Source organism: Falco punctatus (assembly GCF_963210335.1).
Source record: "Falco punctatus genome assembly, chromosome: 5".
Taxonomy (NCBI): Eukaryota; Metazoa; Chordata; class Aves; order Falconiformes; family Falconidae; genus Falco; species Falco punctatus.
The window spans coordinates 9,462,807-9,488,121 of NC_137584.1; the positions used below are offsets into that span (position 1 = coordinate 9,462,807).

General features: G+C 42.1%; 1 protein-coding gene across 1 annotated transcript in view; it reads right to left on the bottom strand.

Annotated features, from left to right (window-relative positions):
• Positions 1-16,513, bottom strand: part of SH3BGRL2 (SH3 domain binding glutamate rich protein like 2) — a 48,440-nt gene extending 31,927 nt beyond the window's left edge. Inside the window, exon 1 of the mRNA XM_080388143.1 lies at positions 16,037-16,513. Within this exon, the coding sequence (XP_080244269.1) occupies positions 16,037-16,081 (45 nt within the window). The 5' untranslated portion in view covers positions 16,082-16,513. The remainder of the gene's footprint in view (positions 1-16,036) is intronic.
• Between the last annotated feature and the right edge of the window lie 8,802 nt (positions 16,514-25,315).

The following is a 25,315-nucleotide window of genomic DNA, read 5'->3' on the forward strand; positions in this document are numbered from 1 at the left end:
CAGGCAGCTCCAAATCAGAGAGACCTTGGCAGACTAACAGCCAGAGGACTGCAAGCAGACTGAAAAATGTAGCGAGAGGACTCCCAGCCTAGCCTGGCAAGCAGCAGGTGACTGCCAGATTGAAGGTCAGGATGCACTGTTGGTGGTTCTAGTAGGGAAGCTTGCAAAACTTGCCAGTTTGGATCATAACCTACAGGAAGAACTCCATTCTGTGGAATTACACTCTCCTGAAAACTTGTACATTTCTCTTTGACAGAATGCAGACTTTGAACAATATTTGCACAACAGATACAGGATCTTTCCTAGTGATAGGTATTTTCTTATGAGGACACTGGGAAGACATACTGGTTCTTCAGCTGGGCCTCTAGCCAAACCAGCAGGCAGATTACCAGAACATGCTGGTAACTTGGTCTTTTTTTAAAAACATCTCAGCCAACAGCAAGACAAGAAGTTACAAAATTATTAGAATTTTGTGCTAGGATTTTTTTTTCCCCCAAACAAGATCAGGGCTTGCACAAAAGACAAGAGAAACTTTGAGCAGTTTGGAAGACCTCAGGGATTCATAAAAAATATCCTCAACTATCAAAAACTTCTCCTGATGGAACCATCCTGCAGGACTAGAATAATTCATTTCAAAAGACTAAGAATTCAAAACCTAGCTGGCAGCTAGCTTCTTTCAATAGATAGATGTTTTTGTTTGTAATTCACCATATGTTTCAGTGATTCAAGAGAGCTAAAAAGGTGTTATTTTCATGCATTTTGCTAACAGAAATCTCTCAAAGATGCCAGAGAATAATTTAAATCTCCTGTTTAGCATTCTACATTTAACTCTTCCTCGTACTACTCTCTTTTGTCAAACTGGCATATTTATAGCAAGCATTCTGCATTGTGGAAGACACCCTTTCAACAAGCAAAATCTATCTTCCTTTTCAAAATATACACTACACAAAAAACCACAAGTATGATAACTGCAACCCTTATTAATTCAGCTACTCTTTAGTACCTCCTAATTAAATGCAAGTCTTTCTCTGATCTGTATTCTGTATTACATTTTTTCATATGTATTTTTTATTTCTCTAAGTTATTTGACTCTGAAGAATATCCTTTGTTACCCATTAAATCCCCAGTTCAGCAAGGTAGTTGAGAACTGTCGGGTTCTGAGCTATTGGAAACTCAGTACTCAGTCCTGCAGAGATGAACAGAAAGTTGATCTTTGAATCTCACAATTCCTCCTTCAAAGTTAGGAGAGCAGGGAATTGTTTTGTGTCTTGCATGTGGATGTCCCATACTGCTATAGCTGAAAAGCTGCAGGGTTACACAGATAGCACTTTGTTAATGTGCATCAAGCTTGCTTGGTAGAACTATGATTTTGTGGCAGGAAGAAGAACATGATAACTATGTTTTGTTTATTTCCTTAAAGTGTGTTAAATATTTGGTAATTCTTTAAATAGGATTTTATGAAGAGAATGGTTTTATCAGCAGGTTTTGGGAAAAAATATTCCTTCCATCTTGCTGTCATCACAGAATCACAGCAGGGGCAGGGTTGGAAGGGACCTCTGCAGATCATCTAGTCCAGCCCCCTGCTAAAGCAGGTTCTCCTAGAGCAGGTGGCACAGAATCACGTCCAGGCAGGTTTTGAATGTCTGCGGAGAAGGAGACTCCACAGCCTCTCTGGGCAGCCTGTTCCAGCGCTCTGTCAACATCAAGGTAAAGAAGTTCTTCCTCATGTTCAGGTGGAACTTCTTGTGTTGCAGTTTGTGCCCATTGCCTGTTGCCCTGTCACTGGGCACCACTGAAAGGAGCCTGGCCCCGTCCTCTTGAATTCACCCTTAAGATATTTGTAAACATTGACCAGATCCCCCCTCACTCTTCTCCTCTCCAGGCTACACAGCCCCGGCTCTCTCAGCCTTTCCTCACAAGGGAGATGCTCCAGTCCCCTCACCATCTTCATAGCCCCCCGCTGGGCCCTCTCCAGCAGTTCCCTGTCTCCCTTGAACTGGGGAGCCCAGAACTGGACACAGGGCTCCAGGTGCGGCCTCACCAGGGCAGAGCAGAGGTGGGGGACAACCACCCTTGACCTGCTGGCCACGCTGCTCCTAATGCACCCCAGGGTGCCACTGGCCTTCTTGGCCACCAGGACACACTGCTGGTCAACTCACTGTCCCCCAGAACCCCCAGGCCCTTCTCCGCAGAGCTGCCTTCCAGCAGGTCACCCCTGGCCTGTGCTGGTGCATGGGGTTGTCCCTCCCCAGGTGCAGGACCTTACACTTGCCTTTGGTGAGCTTCATTAGGTTCCTCTCCTCCCAGCTCTCCAGCCTGCCCAGGTGTCACTGAATGGCAGCGCAGCCTCCTGGTGTGTCAGCCACTCCTCCCAGCTTTGTACCATCAGCAAACCTGCTGAGGGTGCACTCTGTCCATCCAGGTCATGGATGACTAAGTTGAACAGAACTGGACCCAGCTCTGACCCCTGGGGCACACCACTGGCTACAGGCCTCCAGCTGGACTCTGCACCACCGACCACAACCCTGTGAGCTCGGCCAGCCAGCCAGTCCTCAGTCCACCCCACTGTGCACTCACCTAAGCTACACAATACCCGTATGAGTCAGCAGCGTGCCCTGGCAGCCAGGAGGGCAGCCTGGACCCTGGGGTGCATCCAACACAGCGTAACCCGCCAGTCCAAAGAGGTGTTTGACCTGCTGCATTCAGCATCCCTATGGCCTCACCTTGACTACAGTGCACAGCTCTGGGCCCCGCGATCTAAGGGAATTCTTGAATGCGTCCAGAGGAGGGCAAGAGAGCTGGTGAAAGGGCTGGAAGGAATGATCTGTGAGGGGTGGCTGAGGACTCTGGGTTTGTCTAGTTAGCAGAAAAGCAGGCTGAGGGGTGGCCTGATTGCTGTCCACGGCTACCTGAGGAGGGGAAGCAGAGAGGGAGGTGCTCATCTCTTCTCCCTGGGATCCCCTGATAGGATGCATGATAGGTGTGTCAGGGGAAGTTCAAACTTGACCTTAGGAAACATTTCTCTACAGGGTGTTCACACACTGCAACAGGCTTCCTAGAGAGGTGGCTGATGGCCCAAGCCTGTCAGTATTTGAAGTATTTGGACAATGCCATTAATACCATGCTTTAACTTTTGGTCAGCCCTTTAGTGGTCAGGGAGTTGGACTAGGTAATCATTGTAGGTCCCTTCCAACTGAAATATTCTAAATTCCATGAAGAAAAATGAAAGTTTAAAACCAACAAAAAAATAATTCCCCTACTAAGAAATTCACACACATTTCCTGTTATGTAACATGTTTATCACCTAAACTTTTAAGATGAAAACACACAATTGTCTTTTTTTTGTCACATGGTGAGTCAGCAGAGCACTGAAAATGTTGTGAACTAGTTCTATGTATTTATCAGTCACATTGTTTTGTCACAATGAATAAAGCAACCCCAGCTGTATTTTCTGTACTTACTGCAAATGAGATATAAAAGCAAATTTCTTGGCACTAAGAAAAAATAGGTCATGTTTCTCCCTTCTCATTAGCTTTAAACATCAAAACCCAGTGGCATAGGAATATTTATCTATTAGAATGGAAAAAAAAAAACCACCTAGAAGCCCATGAAATGTAATAAATAATTAGCCTTATTTTGTCTGGATGGAGTCTCAGTTCTGTTAGCTCAAGATGTAAGTCCCTCTGGCCATTTCCTACCTTACCGGTGAGGCTTCACCCTCTGTACTGTGTCACTTGGAACCCACAGCCCAACAACCAGATACACCCAACTGCAGCTCCAGCTATTTCTGAAATAAGAATTAGTTGAACAAGAATGTGGAGCCACAAGATGCCCTTTTGTCTCCTGAAAGTGTGGTAGAGTTTTTAAGTGACATTAAAGCAAGCTCCAAGACTGCAGTACTGCCTAGTCTAGCAGTAGCATGCTGGGTTTCATGGAGAACCTTGTTCCCACATAACCAAACGGGCAAATCCATATTTCTCACACGCAGCTACTAATCCCTCTCCATGAATTTGAGAGAATTATAAGATCCCTTGGATACTTGGAAAAAACATCCAGCCTTTCCCTAAAGGACTATGCTTGCATTTATTTCTTTTCTCATTCTCAAGTATCAGAGATACTCCGATTCCAAAATACTCCAAAAATCTTGAAAAACAAGTTTGTGAAATAAAGTTGTCAATACTTTCACTCTTTTCTCCTGACAGCTACTATCCACACAGCACAGATGTGTCATTCTGCCAACTACAGATATACACACCCCTGATAATGCACTTTAACTGCATAACAGCAGTGCAAGTCATTCCGAATTTGTTGTGCCAAGTTTTTACAGGTATTTACAGGTTTTCCCAGCAGTATATGAAACAGCAACATAAAAATGCATTTGTGGCTCTAGACAAATGTCATGTTTCAGATAAAATTGGACTATATTACTGCCAAGTTCTATCAGTATGTTTTTGTAAGGCTAGGATGATGGATTTTGTTGGTACCATTCTCTAAACCAGGGCTGACTGCCACTGCTGTTATTCAGATCAATAACAAAATTACTTTGACTCAACTGAGAGCAGAACGAGGCTTCTAACTTTATTAACAAATGTCAATGTTATTTCTCTTTCAACAAATGCAACTATAGCTGTGTAGCTTGTGTATTCTTGCAGCTCTGTATCTGCAAATTGCCTTTTCTTCTATACATCTGCAGCCCCCTTTCTTAGTGACTAGCTGCATCCCCAAACACAGCAGCCATTTGATTATTATCCCATAAATTTCAGATACATCTCCTGCAAGGTCAACAAGAGTCACCTCCACATAGCCAAAGGTATCACTGAATACCATACTGAATAAACCCATAGATTTTCAGTCTCCCCTGGGGCCTGGTGCTGAGAACCTAGAAAACAGACCTTGCTGCAGGCAAGCCAGTTTCACCAAGTAGGAAGGGACTGTTTGCACATCAGGGACTTTGTGGAAGCTGTCTTCTCTGATCAACGACTAGTTTTGTATCTCCTTTTAACTAATTTTAGCTTCCTAGCAGGTTCCTACTGAAGAATGTGATACCACACCTGTCTCTGCTTCTATATAAACATATCAGATCACTCATTTAGAGATGCTTCAGGAAAATTGTCTGACCCTAGGAGATGTAGAGCCAGATCAAAGGTTTAATGCATAATTGAATTGTGTTTCTTTAAGTTAGACAGGGTTGATAATTTCACTAACCCTGCAGCAATGTAATGACAGGTTTCATTTGCTGATGCTCTATTGTTCATCAGATCAAAGGAAGCTTTCTTTCAAATGAAGACACACAAAACTTAACTTGCTTTTCTCTGAAAAACACAGACCCAAATTCCATGATTAAGAAATCAGTCTTTAATTGATTTTTAATGTTACTATTAAATTGTTCTAAATAATCACACATAAAGGTTTTAATAGCACAGATTATACCTGGTATCATTCTCTGCAGCGCATGGAAATGTCAGGAAGCAAAACAAATTTGTGAAAGCTGTAATGGAACTTCCACCATTAAATTCTGATGAATTTGTTTTCTGAGCCACATTCTCTTGCTTCAACTGGGATCTATCCAATGAATTCAAAGGACTTGTGTTAGATAGCAGATTGGTGAAAAGGATCATAACAGGCCGCATCTCCTAGCATGTGAAAGTAAACAAAGTTCTGTCTTATTGTAAAAGCATAAAAAGCCAAAAACCAAGAGGAAACACTTATCAGCATGTGTGAAAGGAACATAGACAATCACATTTTGATTTGCATTTAATATGGAATACAAGTTCATGGTTTCAGGGCTCTGCCTACAAACAGAAGCTCTGAGGGTAACCCTGCTGGCAGTTTGCTGCAGAGCAATCCCATGAAACGCTAAGTTCACAGAGCCACAAACTGGCTATTTAACACTTTGTCACAAGCAAACGCTTGCCAAAAGTATCATCACTCCTGCAACAGTGGCAAAACTGGACATGTCCTAGTGCTGCAGATGGCCAGTTTCACAGTCCAACGTATTTAGTAGACAACCAGGAGCACCCATGAAGGCAAACACACAAGGCTGCAACCAAAGAGGCCAGGATGCAGGCACACATTCTATCCTGAAGCCCTGCAACAGGCAGAAGAGCAATTTTGAAGTTATCAGCAGTGAGGTCTTCAACCATCACAGCTAGCCCTGTCACAGCTCTAAGATAAAAATCTTCATAACATTGTTTACACTGATGTTACCCGTTTCCTAGGTAGGAAGGGAAATATTTATGCCACTCTTAAGTCCCCATCAGCCAATTACATTGGTGGATATCTTAAGACTGGTATAACTATTAAGATGTTTTGTAAGCACCTCATTATTTGAAATAACTTACAGAAGGAAAAATGTGAAGTGTAGGCGAGACACATGGAATAAGAGAGACAGCTGAGCAAGCACCATGATTTTAGCACTCTAGCTTACACAGAAGAGAGACATCCATGGTTACAATTCTGTAAGGTCTAGCCACTCAAAGTAGCAGTCATTTTTGACAGGACCCCAGCAGATGCTGACATTTCTTGAGCAACCAAGGTGAGGCACCAGGACGTTATCTTTATTTGTTTTCTGGGGTTGCAAAAAATCAGTGGTTTATTTTTACCAGTGATAATTAACATCTACCAGTGATTCCAAGGTTGAGAAACATACACATGCACATATGCACAGATATAATCAGACATAACATACACACACTATATATAAAGATATGTGTGTATGCAAAAATGCACATCTATGTATCTATATTTAAAAAAAACAGGCAGGTTGATACATATGCAAAGGTCACTCCCAGGCATTAACTTCTGCAAATTTATTCCTTACAGTAAAATGAGAAACACCTTGCAGTTTTCCACCTCATCTTACTAGGAATGGTAAGGGTTAGTTCATAGAATCATTTAGATTAGAAAAGACCTTTAAGACCATCAAGTCCTACTGTTAACCAAGGACTGCCAAGTCCACCACTGAACCACCCCTCTAAGCACCACATCTACTCATTTTTTGAATTCATCTAGGGATGGTGATTCCACCACCTCCCGGGCTAGTTATTCAGAGGTAAAAGAACAAAACCAACAACAACAAAACCTGGAAGTCTTAACTGTCAAGACAAGCTCTAACCTACTCAAGGGAGGTGGGCAACAACAGAAAAGCACACTGATATTGATGATTAACATGAGTCACTGAATAACCTGCATCTCCTAAGAGCATCTCTTTATTAATCAGCTAGTAAGACAGTTACTCTCCTTCCTTCATGCCAAAAGTTTTCACCCCAAAATACTTCACAGCTGGAGGCCTAACACCCAAGAAAGACAAGAAAGCAGGTTTTCTATCCATGCTTTCTTGCTATGAGACAGGCTATGCTGAATGAGTTGCCTGCACAATGTTTGTATCTCACACCCCTTCCTCCCAGTCAAAGCATCTTAAGTTCACCAACAACTCTGAGTTATTCCTTGAAAGATCAGGTCACACTTTGCTCACTTACATGAGTCCCACTAAAATGAATCTGATGTTTGTTTTTAGAAATGAGTCAACAGTGACTTCGGTTTCTGAATTGACTCCATCTCTCCATCCAACGGGTGCTGACTAAACAACATACCAACCCCAGGAGAGAAGATTAAGGAAACAATCTGATGGGTTACTGAGGAACTGAGAAGCTCTTTCGAGCTTTTGCAGCTAACTGCAGACTGTTTCCACTGACAGTTGCAGGTAAGAAACACTACCATGGCCCTCTACGTTTCCCCTCATCTCCCCAACAAGGAAATCCACCAAATTAAGGGACTTGCAAAATGTTAACTATCTTCTGTAAAACTTAATATTAAGCTGGCAAAAAGCACCGACATACTGGACCATGCCCATGGTTTTGGATACAGTAAATTTCAACTAAGAATAGGCTGCAAGGACTACAGCATTTCTGTGTTCATTACTCTTCTTATCAAGCTTTAACACTGCAAGCAAAACAAAGATTGCAGTATTTCCTTCTGGTGAGTCTCCCTTAGGAGGCCAGCACTTGAGGCTGCAGGTGAGGAAACTGTTGCCCTCAGTGTATTTGCTAGTGAAATGATACACTCCGAGTTACCAGCTTAGTGACAATCCTTTATCTCCAAGTTGCACTCAGACTGCTAAAGACAAAAGTAATTCTGATTTTATACAATAAATAACTTCCTTAAATGCTGACTATTTTTTCACAAATCCTATTTTCTTCTGCATTTCCCTCTTTGGATAAACAGAAAGATAAACAGTCTGAAATAATTAAATTGGAAGATGGATTGTACGGAAGACTACCAGAGAGAATCTAACAGAGGTGAACTGAAACATGGTGCATTATAGACTTGATTTTAATTAAAATCAATAGCATTTATACAGCAAATGAAATGGACTTATTCAGCAGTATACTTCACCTTTGACAGGACTATTAGAACCAGAGCCATTCAATATACCAGTTATAAGAGCTTAAAAAAAATCCTGTATTTTAAGAACTAAGAAAGGTCATTTACTCCAAATAAATGTTGTCCCTTTACATTGGCAATCTTTGCTGGGCTTTGGTACTATTAGGTAACTTTGATTAGTACACTTTCACATTTACTGGTATGTCTTCACTGTTCCTTGAATTGTATTTATAGGTCTTTAAATTTAAAAAATGCTAAGTATTCAGGAATAAAAGAGAGGCATAACTCTGCAGAGCTAGTTATTTGTTTCTAGCCTTACTGTCCACCAGAATGATGGCAATTCAGGAAATTCAGCTCTCTTGCCTAGAATGTGGCCTGTAAGTCATGCAACTGGTACTTACTTGCTATGGTTTGCCCGAAGACAGAGGCTTAGAAGTCCAACACAACCCTTCTACCAACAATCTCTAGTTCTTTCATTTTAGGTAAAAGATTATATTCTGAGGTCTATTTCTCCTTTCTGCTAATGAGGACATCTTACGTTTGCAGACAGAACTCAAGTAATTTCAAGTTGGAGCCAGCAGCATTGTATTGTTTAAATGCATGAACAAAAACATTTAGCACAATACACATTATTATAAGTCCTGAACTTTTCACACCACCATTTAGGTTTAATGATAAGCATGAAAGCCACCTGGCTTGGATGAAAGTCAGTGAATGAAGATGTTTTCACCAATTTCAACAAGCTTTGGATGACATCTTACATGAATTTACTATACTAGACACCACATCCCAGTAAATGACTGCAGATCACAGGATTTACATTAGTCCAGCAGTGACCTTAATTCAACAACTTCTTTTAATATCTTTCTACAAAGATACTTGGCTTCAAAAGAAAAAAAATAAAATACCGACACTCTGGTGCTTAACATATTTTGCCCAAATCAGACTTCTTGGGAAAATAAAAATCTAGAGAGGAAGTGAGTATCTGGCCTAGGTTTACAGAACAACAGCCAAATTTTAGGAAAGCAGTTCTGTGATTTCCAAACATAATGGAATTCAGTTCATTGTCCCCTGGCTGAGCAACCTTTGTAGTGACAAGAAACCAGACACTGAGCCTGCAGTACTCTGCATATGGAAAACATGCTGCTTTCAATGTGAATTCACCAGGTTAAAGTTGCTGGCACCAAGATCTCCAGTTCAGCAGCACTGAAGGCAGCAGTTGCAGCGACCCAATGAGTTACACCGTAAGAGCTGCCTGCCTTGCCCCTCTGCTGGAGTTTCTCTCTGCAGGAGCAATGTTGGCAGAGAATAATGTGACGATGGCAACTGTAAATGTGGCAGTTTATATGTTGCTGTACTAGTGCCAGACAACAAAGTGGGGACAACCAAAGAATGCCATATGCTTCATTCCCTGCCTTTCCTCCTGTGCTATACCCTCTAGAAAACAGGCAGGTGAGTTACGTGCCCAAATTAATTTTCATTTCACAAAACAATGTGGCAAATATAAGTAATCCAAAAGTAATCTGTACTAATAAATTGCATGCAAGTTAGTTATTACTTCAATATTTTTTTGCATTAATGTAATCAAATTCAGTTATATGTGACCTCTTGTGATGGCTGACACTATGACCAAGGTTAGGAAAAAGAATTTCTAGGCTTGGTATGGGTGGAAGATGAAAGAGAATAGGTCACCACCAGTGAAGTATGTCCATTCAGGGACTTGCACTTTGCCACTGCTGTACTCTGTAGAAAACCAGAGGGGAAAAACCTTCTCAAAGTGAACAAGTTGCCTTTTATTACTTATTTTATTCTTTCCAACCCATGTGCATACATTCAAAATAAAGGGTTAATCTTTAATGAAAATGTCACTATATAGTTGTTACAAGACATTGAACCATATACCTGTACAAAGCAGGTCAGTACCTGGAGTCAACATACACACTCCAGTCTTCAGAAACCCAGTCAGAACAATACCTCCTCTGAAGTTTTACTACAGCTACAATTGTAATCAAAGATCAGTAATAGGGATACTGCTCATGACACTATGCATGTCTAAAGCATATTCCTCACGGTAGCATTATTTCTGACATAATCTATCTGCCAACAAGAAATGTAAATATTTGAAAAGCACTAGAGCACACAAGAGCGGTACACTTGGGTACTGAATACCATACACATATGGTCTAAATTCTACCTGTATCCTTGTGGCTAGGGTGCTCACCCAGCTCCCTCCTGAACATGTTCCTTAAGCTACCTGAATCACTGTTCAGAGGCTCTTCGTTCTCTCCATATGGACAGGAGGATGCAATCAGAATTTAGCCTTCTTTGGAATATAAACTTGAGAGCTAGATCCACAGAGGGTCCTTAGGGTGAAAAAACAGCTAAAGCCCTCAGCACTCACCTTCTTGCCTCACAGAATTCAGTCATGAGCGAGGGTCTCAGGCTCCCTCTGCCACATGAACCTTGCAAAACAGAATAGAAGCCAGCAGAGACGAAGATGAGCCATCTGATCTGACAATATGAAATCTGAAAAAGGATGAGGGAACTAATTCTGTCAGTCAAATGGACTAGATCCAGGAAGTCCCCAGATCTCTCTTGTGGGCATGATGCAATTGCTAATGTTCAGGACATGGATACACACAACATGATCTGTGACTGAGCAAGGATCCAAGTTTTTTCTCCCAGTATTGCTGCTGTTGCTACAGCACTACTCTTGTAGGTGCACAACCAAAAGCACCACCAGCTTTACTTGGTAAAGTGACACAATATGTTCATGTGAGATTCATAAATCAGGCTTTGAGGATCCAATTCAACAGGTGTACACTCAGCATGCTGACAGATGTTAGACAGTACTGGGTTATGCATTTAAAATACTGCTCTTTCCCATACAAATATTGCAGGATCACTTCTAATTGTAAAGATTATTGTCCCATTTCTGAAAAGCTAACTTACCTGCTACTCTGATCTGATTTTACAAACTTCTAATATTAAAAAATCATGTTAATGTTTATAATTTGCAAAGCTTAATATTTTATATCCTAGGCAGTTGAATTTCCATAAATCACATGCAACAAGTTGTAAATCCCTCCAAATGACCACCATAAATAATACAGTTTTCACAAAAGGCACTTGTATCACTCAATCAAATCACTTTCAGTTTTAACTGTTGTGCTTTTGGGGTGCAGAAAAGCAAAAAAACATGTTTGATGGTGAATATTCTAGAAGTGACATTCTAAGTTTATTTGTTCCACACCTCTCAACAAGAAGCACATTCTTCCTGAGAAGTGCTATGAGAAATGTTGAATTACTATGACTTTGTATAAACAAAGGTGGAGCTGAAATTTATCATTATCGCTAGGACACAAGATTAGCCTCAAGAATGCTAGCATTGTATTCGTCTTCACTACATTATCCAACAACACGTGAACCAAACATACATGACTAATTATTCTGACATTCTAATGTTTTTATACTGTGATTTAAAGTCATTCCAGGAAACAAAAATTCCAACCTCGTTTGGCCTCCATAATATGTTTAAACAAAAGCAGAATTTTAGTCTCATAAAACCAGTATTTCCCATAGAAAAAATTAATTATAAGCGCACCTATTTCATCAAGCCTCCCAGTAAACAAAAATCTGTCATTCTCTTCAATAGCAAGAGTCAAAGTCCAAGTTTTGGTCATTTAAAAAAGTCTGTTATTTTGGGGTTGGTGCTGTTCCTCCCCAACCCATGTTCTCATGGAGAATGTGGCTGAGCAGCACTTGCCCTTGTACATTAACAGAATTAATTTCAGTGATGTATTTGTCACATCTCGTGAACACACAAAAATTCAAATGGGTGTTTCACATCTCTTATTAGTCAGAGTAGATTCCACCCACTGTTCCATTATTTCAGTAACTAACTCCCCTATATTATCTGTTCAGCTTAACAGATGAAGCTCGAAGACAATAAATTATTACCACAGGTGAGAAAGTGCAAGTAAGACAGTTGTTTGACGTTTCTCCATTATTTGAAGGCTCTTCAATGACATTCCCCTTACTAGATCTTCAGTCCTCTTGCAGTCAGAGGACTGAAGTCTCCCCTAGCTTGGTATCCTGAGATAACTGTAGGAATTGAGGCATAGAGTTACTTAGTTCGTACTACCAGCTTTTTGTTAAACCTAGGGCTGCTTCAAAACACTGAAAACCACTTAACTGACTCAATACATAGGACAGTAACACAAGTGTATTTTTTTATTGATAGACCCGAAAATGTGAAACAGATTAAATTACAGTCACCCGGGAATTACTTGGTGAAAAACGAGGGCAAAAACTATTTCCTGAAAACGGTGAAGCACAGCTGAGGGAGAAAAAGTAAATGCTAATTTTAAAGTAGCCCTTCTCCTATGCACAAAAGAATACTGATTGTCCTTATCTGGGAGGAGTGGCAAAGCCTGCCTCCCCATTCCTACAAAGTGGTGCTTGGAATTCGAGATAGCTTACCAACGGCAAGTAGAAACTCAGGTCAGAAAAAGTAAAAAAGGGTAAGGCTTGTAGAAACATGCCTGCCTGCCTATTCAGAGGCTTCCAATTATGATTCAATTGGATCTGCCTAATGCATGCTTAAAACAACAGGAGGTTATTTAGAAATGTACACATACACACAATGCCTCTCTCCTCCTGTCCCACAAGGAGGTCTCGGTAACTTGCCTACAGCATCCCTGCAGGGTAAACCCACAGTCCAGCTTCCCTAAACACTGAAGACGAATGTTGCCACTCAAGCAACAACTAGGTTTTGGTATCTGTCAGCTCTTTCAAGCCCACGAGGCATCTATATTCACACATTTTATTTAAAAAAAAAAAAAAAAAACACAACAAAAACTAGTTACTACCGTTAACGTCTCAGGGTTCTAAGAACTGTCAGATGTGAGGAAGATGCTGTAGGAAGAAGTCCAAGACCAAATGAAGTGAAGGCTCATGTTGCTATTGGTTCCTTCTCATCCACTCCAAATATTTTTGTCATTTTTCAGAATGACCCCCAAAACATTTTATGCACTGAACTCTTAGAATTATGTATGACTATTACACATTTTTATCTTCTTTAGCACAAAATAAATTATAACAAGTATCAGGATCAATAAATATTTTTAAAGTTTCCAGGAGAAGTTATATTTATGCAAACTGAAGCCTTTGCTGACCACACAACCACTGTATTTCTCAGGAATGTTTCAGCCAAATGCCCGTCATTAAACTCAGGTATTCTGAAGATTTCAGAAGGAATCATACACAGAGAGTTTAGCTCATTATTTCCGCCAAACTAAAACCTTACTCTAGAGACTAGATAGACTTTTCATTTTAAAATACAGTAATTTAACAAGGTACCTCTTGTGAGATTAGTAAAGTGAATCATGTCAGTATGACATTGATTTTAGTTTATCAGCAAATATTACATATAGAAGTTTTTCATCAATTACAACAGATCAGATACTAATCTCAGCCACATCTACTCTACAAGCAGCTAGCCTACAATTTGATTCAAGCTGACCTACAGGTAGAAATCAAACCATGGATTCTGACATTGTTTTTAGCAGGAGATAGATTAGGATCTGTAAGGGGTACTCATTTCTCTAGACAGAGAAATCATCCTGTCTCCTGCACTGCACAGTAGCTGATGTAGCTGTGCTGAAGGCTGGAAGACACAACAAGGAATTACATCACCCAAACACTTTTTCTTTTCACTAATGTTTAGTTCTGGGAGGATTAAAATAAGTTTAAGACTCCCCTGTTTAAAGATGTGCAATACAGTAATCACCTTTTTCTTAAGACGTGGATTCACACATAACCAGCTGATAATACTTTTTTCTTTATCATTTTCCTCAATCACTTAGCCCTGATTGTGGACACCCCCTGCAAAGCCCACAAAAAAAAGCCTCAGTGATGTGACGCTGAGAACAGCGGGAACCTACCCCATAATGAAGGTTCCTAAATGCTGTGACAACACAGATGAAGAAAAACTGACAGAAGAGAGTTGTTACAGTTCTGGTCCTGTGTAACAGTATCTTCAATAACTACATTATCTATTCTCTGGCTAGGCTGTACTTGGATGTACTGCTGTCTAGATGAAGAAAGCTGACTATCACCAGTATGCAAACTGTTATCTGTGTTATACATCATCTTCTTTTTGTCCAAGCCAGGAAAAAGTCAGCAAGTGAACTCATGTGCAAACTAAATTGCTTGTCAGCCTCAGATTTGGTTTGCTGGGTTAACAGATAGGGAAGAGGGTTACATTGCTGCTGTTAACAGGATATGTACCTTGCAGGCAGAGACAGGGGAAGGAAAGGGCAGAAACAAAAAAATCAAAAACTCCCATCAATAACCTATTTACAGACTGGAGATACGGGTGAGTTAATTATGTAGCCCTTTTCCCCTCCTATCAACAACACAAATAATAAAACTATGCATTATTTTTCAAGCTACCAGGCATGAAACAGAAACTAAACCTAGCAATATTGCACTACCACAGCGTTGCCCAACTGCCCGTGCAGGGAAGATGTTTATATTATGGATGCTTGATAAACATGGATTATAGAATTCTGAAGATGCTCCATGTTTACTCAGTTGGCTACTGAAATGGATAATTAGTTTTTATTAGCTGTAATGCAGCCTCTAAGCATTTTCAACACTTAATGCCAAAACATATCAGAACACATACCTGTCACCATGCCACTGAACTGAAAACTAGTATCACACAGTAAAAGGCTGAAGGAAGCGAACACACGGTAACCCTTCAGATGGCAAAATACAGCGCTACATCCTTCCACAATGCAAAAATGCTGCTGCCTTTACTGCTGAAGCATAAAGAAGAGCAGTTACATCTAAACCCTTCTGAAGTCTCTCATTAAAGAACAAATTCAGTAGAACGCTTATGCTCAGATTGCCTTAACGGAAATAAAAGTTGTCACTTTATTTGAAAATATGGAAATTCATAGGTCACATGCATAATTAATTCAACAAGAGAAAGCTATAAGAGCTTTAATTAAGCAGAGGATGCAGCGATGCCTTTCAAAACCGAGTTTGAAAGGAGTTGTACCTTTTCCAAAGTATTTCTTAACACAGAGAGGTGCCAGCGGCCTGAAGTTTGTCTCTAGGCTCCCCTTTTATTTATTTTTTAAGCCTGCAGTAGCTGGCAGGCACCGAGGCACTGCACCTGACGGTTCCGCACGCCTCCGGGCGGTCTCCCCTGCACCGCGGCGCTGAACCCCCCTCCCAAGCGGGCAACTTTAGCCCTGTTTAATCACCTTGAGGACCCTTTCAACACGCCCAATGTTTGTCCCCTACAAAGAAGTTTCGGGGGGGGGGGGGGGGGGGGGGTTGGTTTGCCAAAGGCAATTTACGATCAAGTTAAGCTTTGGCAGCCCCCCGAGGCGGGGGGTAAGGGGCAGCAGTTGTCACACACACACACCCCGCACACAGGACCCGGCACGGCGGACCCGCGCCTCACGCGCCCTGCCGGCCCTGCGCTCCCTGCCGGCGTGCGGGGCAGCCCCGCCAACCGCGGGGACGGCGGGCGGCGGCTGACAAGCACCGGGCAGCCTCGCCCCGCGCTGTCCCCGGCCCCAGCGGCTGAGTCCCGGCCGCGGCGGCCCCGCTCCCCTCCTCTCGCGCTCCCACTCACCGCCACCGAGCCCGAGGAGGAGGCGACGAAGACGCGGATCACCATCTTCACCTCATGAGCCGCGCCGCGGCGGCGGGACCGGACGGGACGGGGCAGTGAGGCTGCGGGGTCGCCGCTCCCCCACGCGGGACGGGCACGGGGACGAGGTCGCCCCGTTCCACGCCGCCACTGCCCCCCGCGGGCGGCCGCCGCTCGCCGCGCCCCTCCCCCGCGGCGGCAGCCCCTCCGGGGCGCGCCGGTCCGGCTCCCCGCTGACAGGAGGCAGGCGAGAACGGCGAGAGGCGGGAAAGGTGGGGGCGGCGCGCAGGGGCCGACGGGCGCTGTAGTTCTCCCCGGGCGGGGGACCGCGCTGCCGGCCGCCCCGCACCGGCAAGGCTCGGGGTAGCGGGCAGCCCGCCGTGCCCCCAGCGCCCGCCGGGTGCGCCTCCGAGGGGCTGGGAAGGGGCTTGTGCCGCCCTCCAGGTGCGCTGCCCGCAGGTCGGGGTGGCCTCAGAGCTTGATGACCAACGCACTTAAATTCAGCGCCTTCGCCGTTCAGGGCTGTTCTTCCCTGACAGCTTGGCCCGCTGGGCTGCTGCTGGGCCTCTCGCCGAATGCAGAGCCACCCGGGCCCGGGTCTGGCCCCAGTGGCTGCCATTTACAGCAATGAAGGGGTGGAAAATGGTGCCATTCCCGACAGGCCACTCAGCCACATTCCTGTCAGGGCAGGCAAAAGGGACAACTCAAGGGAGGCAGGCCAGTGGGCAAGAGGGCTGTCCTACACCACACATCTCAAAGGAGTTAAACCATGCTGCCTATTTCCACTCCCTGGTATAGATGTAGAGTTCTCAGTATTGTCAGCTGTGGAACAGATGTTATTAATCAACAGGATAAGCAGATAACCCCAAATAACCCCTCCATCAGTCAGGTCATCTGCAAGTGACTGAGGGGAATCCCTACAGCCCTCATCAGCTTCTGGGTCCGTGAGGACACGGCCTGTCTTTATTTAAAGACTCAGAACCGCATAGCTGGCAGCCTTATATGTGTTATTACAGTCATAACCCTCATCCTCTTACTTCCCTACATGCAGCGAGAAATGCGCGCTGCCTCTGACTGAACTCTCCCCAGTGTTTCACCCTGATGGCGAAGGCCATGGCATCGGCTTCCTTCACACCTTCACATTGCCTCCACCCTCGGTGAACTTCCACTGTCCAGACCAAGCACAGACCTCAACTTGCTGCCAAATATGTCCTTAGAGCTTTCTTCACGTTTGAGTATTGATCATTTATTTTGAAATCCTGCAGGTCTCATGGAAGGTACCTAGCAAGAACCCTAAAAAAGAATCAGGATACTCAGTGCTTTAAGCTTGGTTTATAGCTTGTGGAAGTCATAGGGAGGCTTTCCACTGACTTCACTGTCCTCTGGAGTGGAGCTCAATATCAGTGATATAAAGTCCAATCCTGTAATGGGAATTCAGGTACCAATCTTGCAAAGATTTATAACTATGCATTACTTTGCTTTCGTGAGTGTGCTCATTGAAAAGAGTAAACTTCATCAGAGTAAACGTAGGTACAAAGGTTAAGATTTTCTGGCTTCAGTGCTCCTGCCTTAATTTGAGCACAACTCTTACTGTGGGAACCACAAACCAGTGATCAACAAGTGTTTATTGGCTGATTGCAGCTGAACTACCAGCAAAAGAGGCAAAGGAGGTAAACTTTTTCTAAGGTTTGTAATGTAACTCCAAACAACTCATTAAAATTCTGAGACAGTGAGTAATTATAGGAATTTGCTGGAAAATCCCTATTACCTTACGGAGTCAATTTCCTTCACACTGCAGGATTATTTCTGACATTTTCTTTATAAAGATGGAGATGTTTACTTCCCATTTACTTCCCTATTTACTGCCTACTAGAAAATACTATTTTTAATATTCTAGTTTGGCCATACTGTTATTATATGAAACAAATAGAATCAGGGCAACTCACTGCAGCTGGTTGTATTTGATTTCCTCACAGCATTAATATATAGCATAACGTTATAATATGAATAATTCCTTCCTTCTGCTATATTTCTTAAATACAGCAGAACAGAAAGAAAGATTGCAGTCTGATCCTGAAGGATGCTGCACATCTTTAACTCTCACTACACAGAAGAAGAGGATGCTCCTACCTCTCAGAGACAGCCTTGACACATAACCAAAAACCTAGAGAAACCATGTGGCAATGGCACTAACTGGAAAAAGCATGAGATGTAAATAAGAAAATTAAGAAATTCTAATGGGACTGTAAAAACTGTTACTAAGATATTTTTGAAGTTGTTTCCTTTCCTTCTAAGAGTCCTTTACTTTTTCAGCTCCAAAACCCCACAAATCTACTCTCCATTCCCATCTGGAAAACAAACAACTTTCATTTCAGTTCACTTCGAAGTGTTACTGAGCTGCATAAATTCTCAAAAACTATGGGGAAAAAAGGTGGTAGGAAGAGTAAAACCAGGTGAAAACAGCACCCATTAGAAGAATTTCAAACCCATTATTCCATTTCAAATGCCCCAAACTAATCCCAGCCAGCCAAGCCAATGTACATTTTTCTTTTCATTGTTTTTAGTTTCCCATTTTGTTCTTGGGTCAGTAGGTTCCTACAGCTTGAACTTCAACACAGAGCCTGAGCAGTCAAAATCATGGCCAGAGCTGATAGACCCAAACTGAGATAAAGTGCCAGAGTTCATGGAGATCTTCCATCCATCACACTTGTCACAACTTCTAGCCAATGCTTCAGAATCCATATTCCACACATATTTAGAGACACCGTCAAAGACAGAGCAGGTGGCTTCCAGCCTGCGTTCAACTATGCTGCGACGAATGCAGCAACTTCATGAAAATGTCCTTTCAAACACCCTTTGAAACAGATTTTGAACATTCTCAAGCTGTATTTCAATGAATTTTCTTGTAATTGTCAGCTTTTATATGTAAATTTATAATATTTGGGGCTAAAAATCTTGCACCTATAACTTCTCAGTATCAACTTTGATGTAGCATGGGCATCGAGAATCCAGACAGCTTTTTCATTTCTTTCTTTTGCTAATGTTTCTATATGCACAAAAAAGCTACTTCTGTTATGGAAGTAATTCAGAAAGTTAAGAAAAAGAAATATTACACTGAGAAGTTGAAGATTTCAAAGCTTGTAGGGCAGCCTCTTACTTTACATGGCTCCTAAGCAAACAGCTGTTACTCAGTGGAGGGTAAAACCTATTGGACGCTGCCACATGACATTTTGCATTTCAGGTGCTGTACAGGTTAACACTGGCCTCACCCTCTGTCCTGCAGCCACTGCTGGTAAATATCCTGAGGCCATACCTTTAACTCCATTTCTATAGTACAGCTCTAGAGGCTTGAAGACCAAATGGTACAAACATTTAGTTAAGTAGAAGAAATGTAATAAGTTAAAAACTTCATTAAAATTATTTATGAACAGTTTTCCATGTTTACAGGAGGTACAGAAACACTGAATTCTAAGACTGGAGTTGAAAATGTGAATTTATGGGGGGCAGAGGGTAGTTTCTATAGACTTCATGGTAGGAATGATTCACTGTTGTGCCAGATCTTCATGGCAGATTAAACAGAAATTTACTGCTGCTAAGGTAACAGAACACACAAAACCAAGGCTTGCAAACATGTGAAAACAGAAGTATAAAAGTACAACCTTGGACAAAGAAGATTCTAATTATGATAAAAATTATTTTTATAGCAAGGTGCAACAGGCATAGGAGAACAATCCTGGAGAAATCGAGTATTATGTTCAGGACTGAAAAAATGGTTAAAATGGCTTAATCTCTCACCTGAAAGGAACAGTCTGTCTGAGGCATTGTAGACGTTTTCTGGTCTGTGGGTTGTTGGTATCCATCAGTTATTTCTTTGGGTTCTGTGAAACATTGCTAAGAAGCAGTAAATTCACATAGACTGCAACAATCCACATACTTGAAATTTCCAAAGGGGTCTTTAGCACTTTTTAAAAATTCTGATTATCAAAACATGTTGAAAATTGCTGGTTTAGAGTGTCATTAAAAGCTCTGACAGTCCTGAGCAGTCTTCCTTGGTAGAAATGTGACAGTCATGCTACAGAGCAGCAAAAGAAGATAAAAGGTAGAGGAAACAGAATGCTCCAACTTCAACAGAACAACAGAGTATCATCAGCTGATATCCCACTGCAGATCCCAAGACAAAGTAGATGACTTGAAGGCTCTAAAACATACAAAATGGCCAAAGTAATGGGATGCAAGTACAGGATTGTTCCACTTGTTGAGTAATGGCACTAATTGTGGTGGCTGATAACCTATAAATATCTTGGCTAGACACATCTTCAAAGCATGAGATAATGCTGTTAGGAACCTGATTCCTCACATATGGCCTAGAAGCCACTGTATTTTTAAGGTATCAATTTAATCACAGAAGGAACCTCCAGGGTACACTCTCAGCTGTGCATTAATGCCTTGTGCATTAATGCCTGCAGTTGTGGGTTGTGCGTACTGTTATGACTCCTCCTCTACATGCACAACAGGTCAAGCAGCTCCTAGACAAGATCACCCTACCCCTTGCAAAAATGGTGTCAGAGGTTTTGTAAATCACACCGAAGTCTCCCAATAACAAACTCAAGTTTCATGAAGGACTCCGTTCTTTCCAGAACCTTGACTGTGGCCAGAGGTTTACATTCAGAGCATTTCACAGCTTTCCCCACAATCAGATTTTAGAGATAACATTCCAAGATAAAGCTTTTTCTCTTTTGACTTTAATTACTCTGAAGCTACTACAAAGCACAGGTGTTAAAGCAAGCTTTTGGGAAGAGAGCTGGAACAATTTTGAGAAAGGTTTTGATTCTTGCATTCACAAATTTGTGGCATGTTGAGGAAAGAAGAAAGGTACAGCTGTTCTTGATTCAGAATTATTTCTGTAGCACCTCTTCATAACTGACAGAAGAAAAAAAAAATGCAGAGAGCTGAGGAAACCTTCTTTCATGCCATTTAAATATAAATATACCTAGATAATTCCAAAGCTATATAAGAGTCCATTCTTCTCAGCTGCTGCCCTTTAGTTGAAGTCACAATCTGCTGCCCTATAGTTGAAGCATGACTAGTTGTGAGTATCTGTAGCTGCTTTGATTCCCTCCGTGAATTCCTAATATTAAGAACCTTTGAAAACAAAAACATTTTCCTGGGAAATTAATCATCTGATGTAGCTCAGTCATCTGATTTTCAATAACTGGAGATAAAAAGATAAAAACATCTTTCATGCTTTATATTAAATCAGTCATCTTTCCTCAAACTTACAGCTACCTTGTGTAAGAAATGCCAGAGTTAATTTTCTACTCGTGTTTTTAAAGATCCCACTGTTGCTGAAGCTGGTGGCTGTGACTGAGGAGCAGGAATCCAGGCAGGTTTCAGTCAGTGCCCAGACTTCTACCCCACCTGCTCTTTCAGCTCAAGGTAATGCAAACAAATCGGGCTTAACAATGTCAAGCCTGGTAGGCTTGCATTTCCTGGTGAAACCAAATTTCTGAGCAACTTTCTCCCCCCACCCCCACCCCCCTTTTTTTTTTTTCAGTGTAGGGAAAGGATTCATCCTTATTTCTGCTGATTTGAACAGATTTGAACAGCCTTTAGTAATCTGCATACGACATACATCTACATGCAGAGGGATGAAAGCCCCCACAAATCTCATTTCCCCATCTGCAGTTCCAACGAAACTTAAATCAGCAACCACTCGAGATGCAAAATGCACTCAGGGAGCAGTCATAGAGCATTACATTCCTGCCAGCCCTTTTCTGGGGGACCTTTACCAAACCCTTGGTAAAAAAGCATACCACATACCACGACATTCATTTTGGCCATTTTCCAGCTCGATTTCCATGTCTGCCCAGTTCCACTCTGACAAAGCACTTTAGAAGATTAATTTCTTGCAGGATGCAGGAGAAGTGGGTCAGCGATAATATTTATGTATACAAGAGCAAGTAATCTTGTAGAGAATAAGAAGCATCTGAGTACATGAATACTGGCAACTTTCCTAAAGTGTATGCACCAAATCAACTAGGAATAGTCATTATTTTTATAGTACTTAGGAGTTTTTCAGGTGTTTCACAGAACAGAGAGGGGGAAAAAAACCTCAAACTTGGAAAGATGATGTGGATTTGAGAGTAAAGATTATGCGTGCATTGCATTTCAAGCATAGGCTCAGGCCCACAAATGGAGGTCCCATTCACATTGTGGGGACACAAGACTGTACTCAGGCACAGGTTTGAGGTGACATTTAGGAACCAGAAGGAAAGAGTCCTTGGCCCGCACTAATCCTCAGCTCACAGCCAAAGGTGCCCCCATGTGCAGCGTGGTTGGCCCAGGCATGTTGTGCTGGCCCCTGTCCTGTTGCAAGTGTATCCCATCTTTCTAGAGATGATGCCTGTGACTGGCAGAGCCCTTCCCCGCAGACAGGGTCCATAAATGGCATAAATTTAAATTCATAAAAGCAGTGCTGATGGCTGCAGCCAGCCTGTTGGCATCCTTCTAGATCAGGGGAGTGCTGCCCTGGCAGCATTGCAGGCTTCATGGGTAGGGGCCAAGGAGAATTAAGGAGTGCAGAAAGCACACAGGTTCTATTTCCCAAAGGAGAGGGGACTAGCAAATGGGAGGCAAAGCTGGTGAAGGGAGAAGGCAGAAAAAGTAGCAGCAGTAATTAGGGATGTGCTGTATTGACCTACATGGGAACTGATTGCAATTTCATGAGCTGCTTTGAACAGAGAGGACCCTCTCCTGCCTGGACAGAAGTGGAAGAGATGTGGATTCAAAGCAGTAGCACACTGGATGGAAACTAGCTGCCTGGCCTGGCACCATCCAGTCAGTGTAGATACAACCCGTGCAACCAATACACAGCAAAGGAGCATGTAGGAGGTAATGTAAGCCAGACTAAACGGCAGCTAAACAAATGAGAATATACATATGCTTACAATGTCTCAAGTGATGGGTAGACAAATCATTGCCCTTCCGCGCATCATCTTGGTAGTCTCAGCCCAGGCTCTTTTGTGCTAAGCACGGACCTGCCTGTCAAAGCAGATCCACTTGTATTCTTTAGTAAAGTAACCCTGCAAAATTTGCTAACATTTATTTATTCCTATCAGATTTGTAGCATAAAGTTGGTTATATTTTGCATTTCCATGGTCTGTTTTTTGCATCATGGCTTCCCAGATCAGATCTTCAGTGCAGCTGTTACTCTGTCTCAGAGCTATTTATTTTCCACTGTTCTAAAGGTACTGGGGAGGCAGCAACTGGCAAGTAATCTTTTCCATAGAGGACTAATTAACCTATAACTGTTGTTCAGTTCTAAAATGTAAAGTGGTGAAAATGCTAAGTGGCATTTTTAGCACTTGCCAAAAGTTAGCTATGAAACTCAGTACTGTTACCCCTGGTGGCATTTGACCTTACCAGCTCTTTGCAGAAAAAATAACATTCTTTGTCTGTGTTTTTCCATTGGAAGAACTGCTTGTTGACACAATAAGTATGTATTACTTTTGTCAGTGAAGGCACAGCTTAGGACAGTTTCCAGACTATTCAGAGCATGACTTGGATAGTAAGAACAAAAAACTAATTCAACTAGGTTTTTTTAATTAATTGGAAAAAGGATGGTGAAAGACACACAACTGGCCTTCATCAGAAATCTGTAAAACAAACATGGCAAGCCAAATGAGAAGTTATGAGAAGTTAACAAAATCAGTCTTCTTGCATGAAATATTATTTGTTCAATTCATCAAGATCATCTTCTCAAGATATATACTCTCTGTTCCACTAAGCAACAGACATATCTTGCAGCCAGTGGGGTCAAGTCTGCTGTTGTACTAATGGCATGGCAAGGGTAAGTGTGTCAAAGCTGCTATTGATTTTTACTAAATGCAGCTGGACTGAAGTAGAATTACCTTCAGAACACGAGGTATAAAATAACTAATGAAAATATGCCCAAGCAACTATATTGCTAAACCTAACAGCAACTTTTTGCTTTCAGATGCTTTTGGGGATGTATTTGGGCGCAGAATATGACCCTGGGCTATGTAAAAATGCTAAAATTGGACTAAATTTTAGAAGAAAAGATTATTAAGGAGGTTGTTTTGCAAGTAGAAATACACCTCAAATCTTAAGGTTAACAAGAGCAGTGCATCCAAACTAGCCTATTTTGGACAGCATACCTGTCTCAGTCATAACTTATTTTAGCCACGAAATGGTCAGCATAGGCTGCTCTTAGATAACTCCTGAAAAGGAAGCTACACATTTTAAAACTCTCTTTTTTTATTTCCTTACTTGTATAAGGAAAGTTGTTTTTTGACCACAAATGGACAAATATGATACTGCAGCTGTATCAGACCCCAAGTGGCTAAATATCTGTGATGCCCGTTCTACTTTCTACACTTAAAAACACAGTTCTATTTAAAATAACAGGACATAACTTTGACTCAGTATTAACTTTTTAATGTTGATGATTGCAGTCTAGGAAAGTCTGAGAAATACTGAACTCAGCACAAGGGATACTTTGGTATCATAACTGGATGCAACATTTCTTAATGGAATCTAGATAATAGGACATACAACAGGCCCTTTCTCAGAGTTTTTCACAACAGAATAGGCTGCACTGGAGGTCAGTGTGAGGGGTTCCTCCTGAAATCCCTCACATCATCAGTGGGTCAAAGATTAGCAAGGGTCCAGCAAAGAACTCATGGAAGGCTTCACAGAATGGAAAAATACTGTTTCATATTCCCACAGACCCAATTCAGCGTCTTCATTTCAATTCACTTGCCTGCCTCCCCATCTAGTCACTGAAGCCCACAGCTGCAGTCCTTATCCCCACTGAGTAGACCTCACTCAGAGAAGTAGCATTCAGTGAAATAAATGGGACTGTCTGTGTGAATGAACGATACTTGGCAAAGCGGGTTGCAGGTTCAGGCTGTGAGATAGCAACTGTGAATCAACATGAACTCCAGCAGCAGTCTTCCTTTCAGGATATGACTGGTGGGGGGCCTTACAAACCTTCCATAGCAGGACCCAGTGGTGAGACACCGGCCTACAGGCTGAGAAACCTGGCTGGGTTCTGAGTTTTACAGCCGAGCTAGTGTGTAGCAGGTATATCTTCTTTAAAGCAATTTCTGAGAGACAGTCTTTTTCAATGTTTCTTTTAGGATGTTTCCATTTTGTCACCCACTGGGATGCAGCCATTAAGCATGACAAGGAGTAGATAATTGTTAGTTATGGTTTTCATCCGTACAGACATCTCCATTT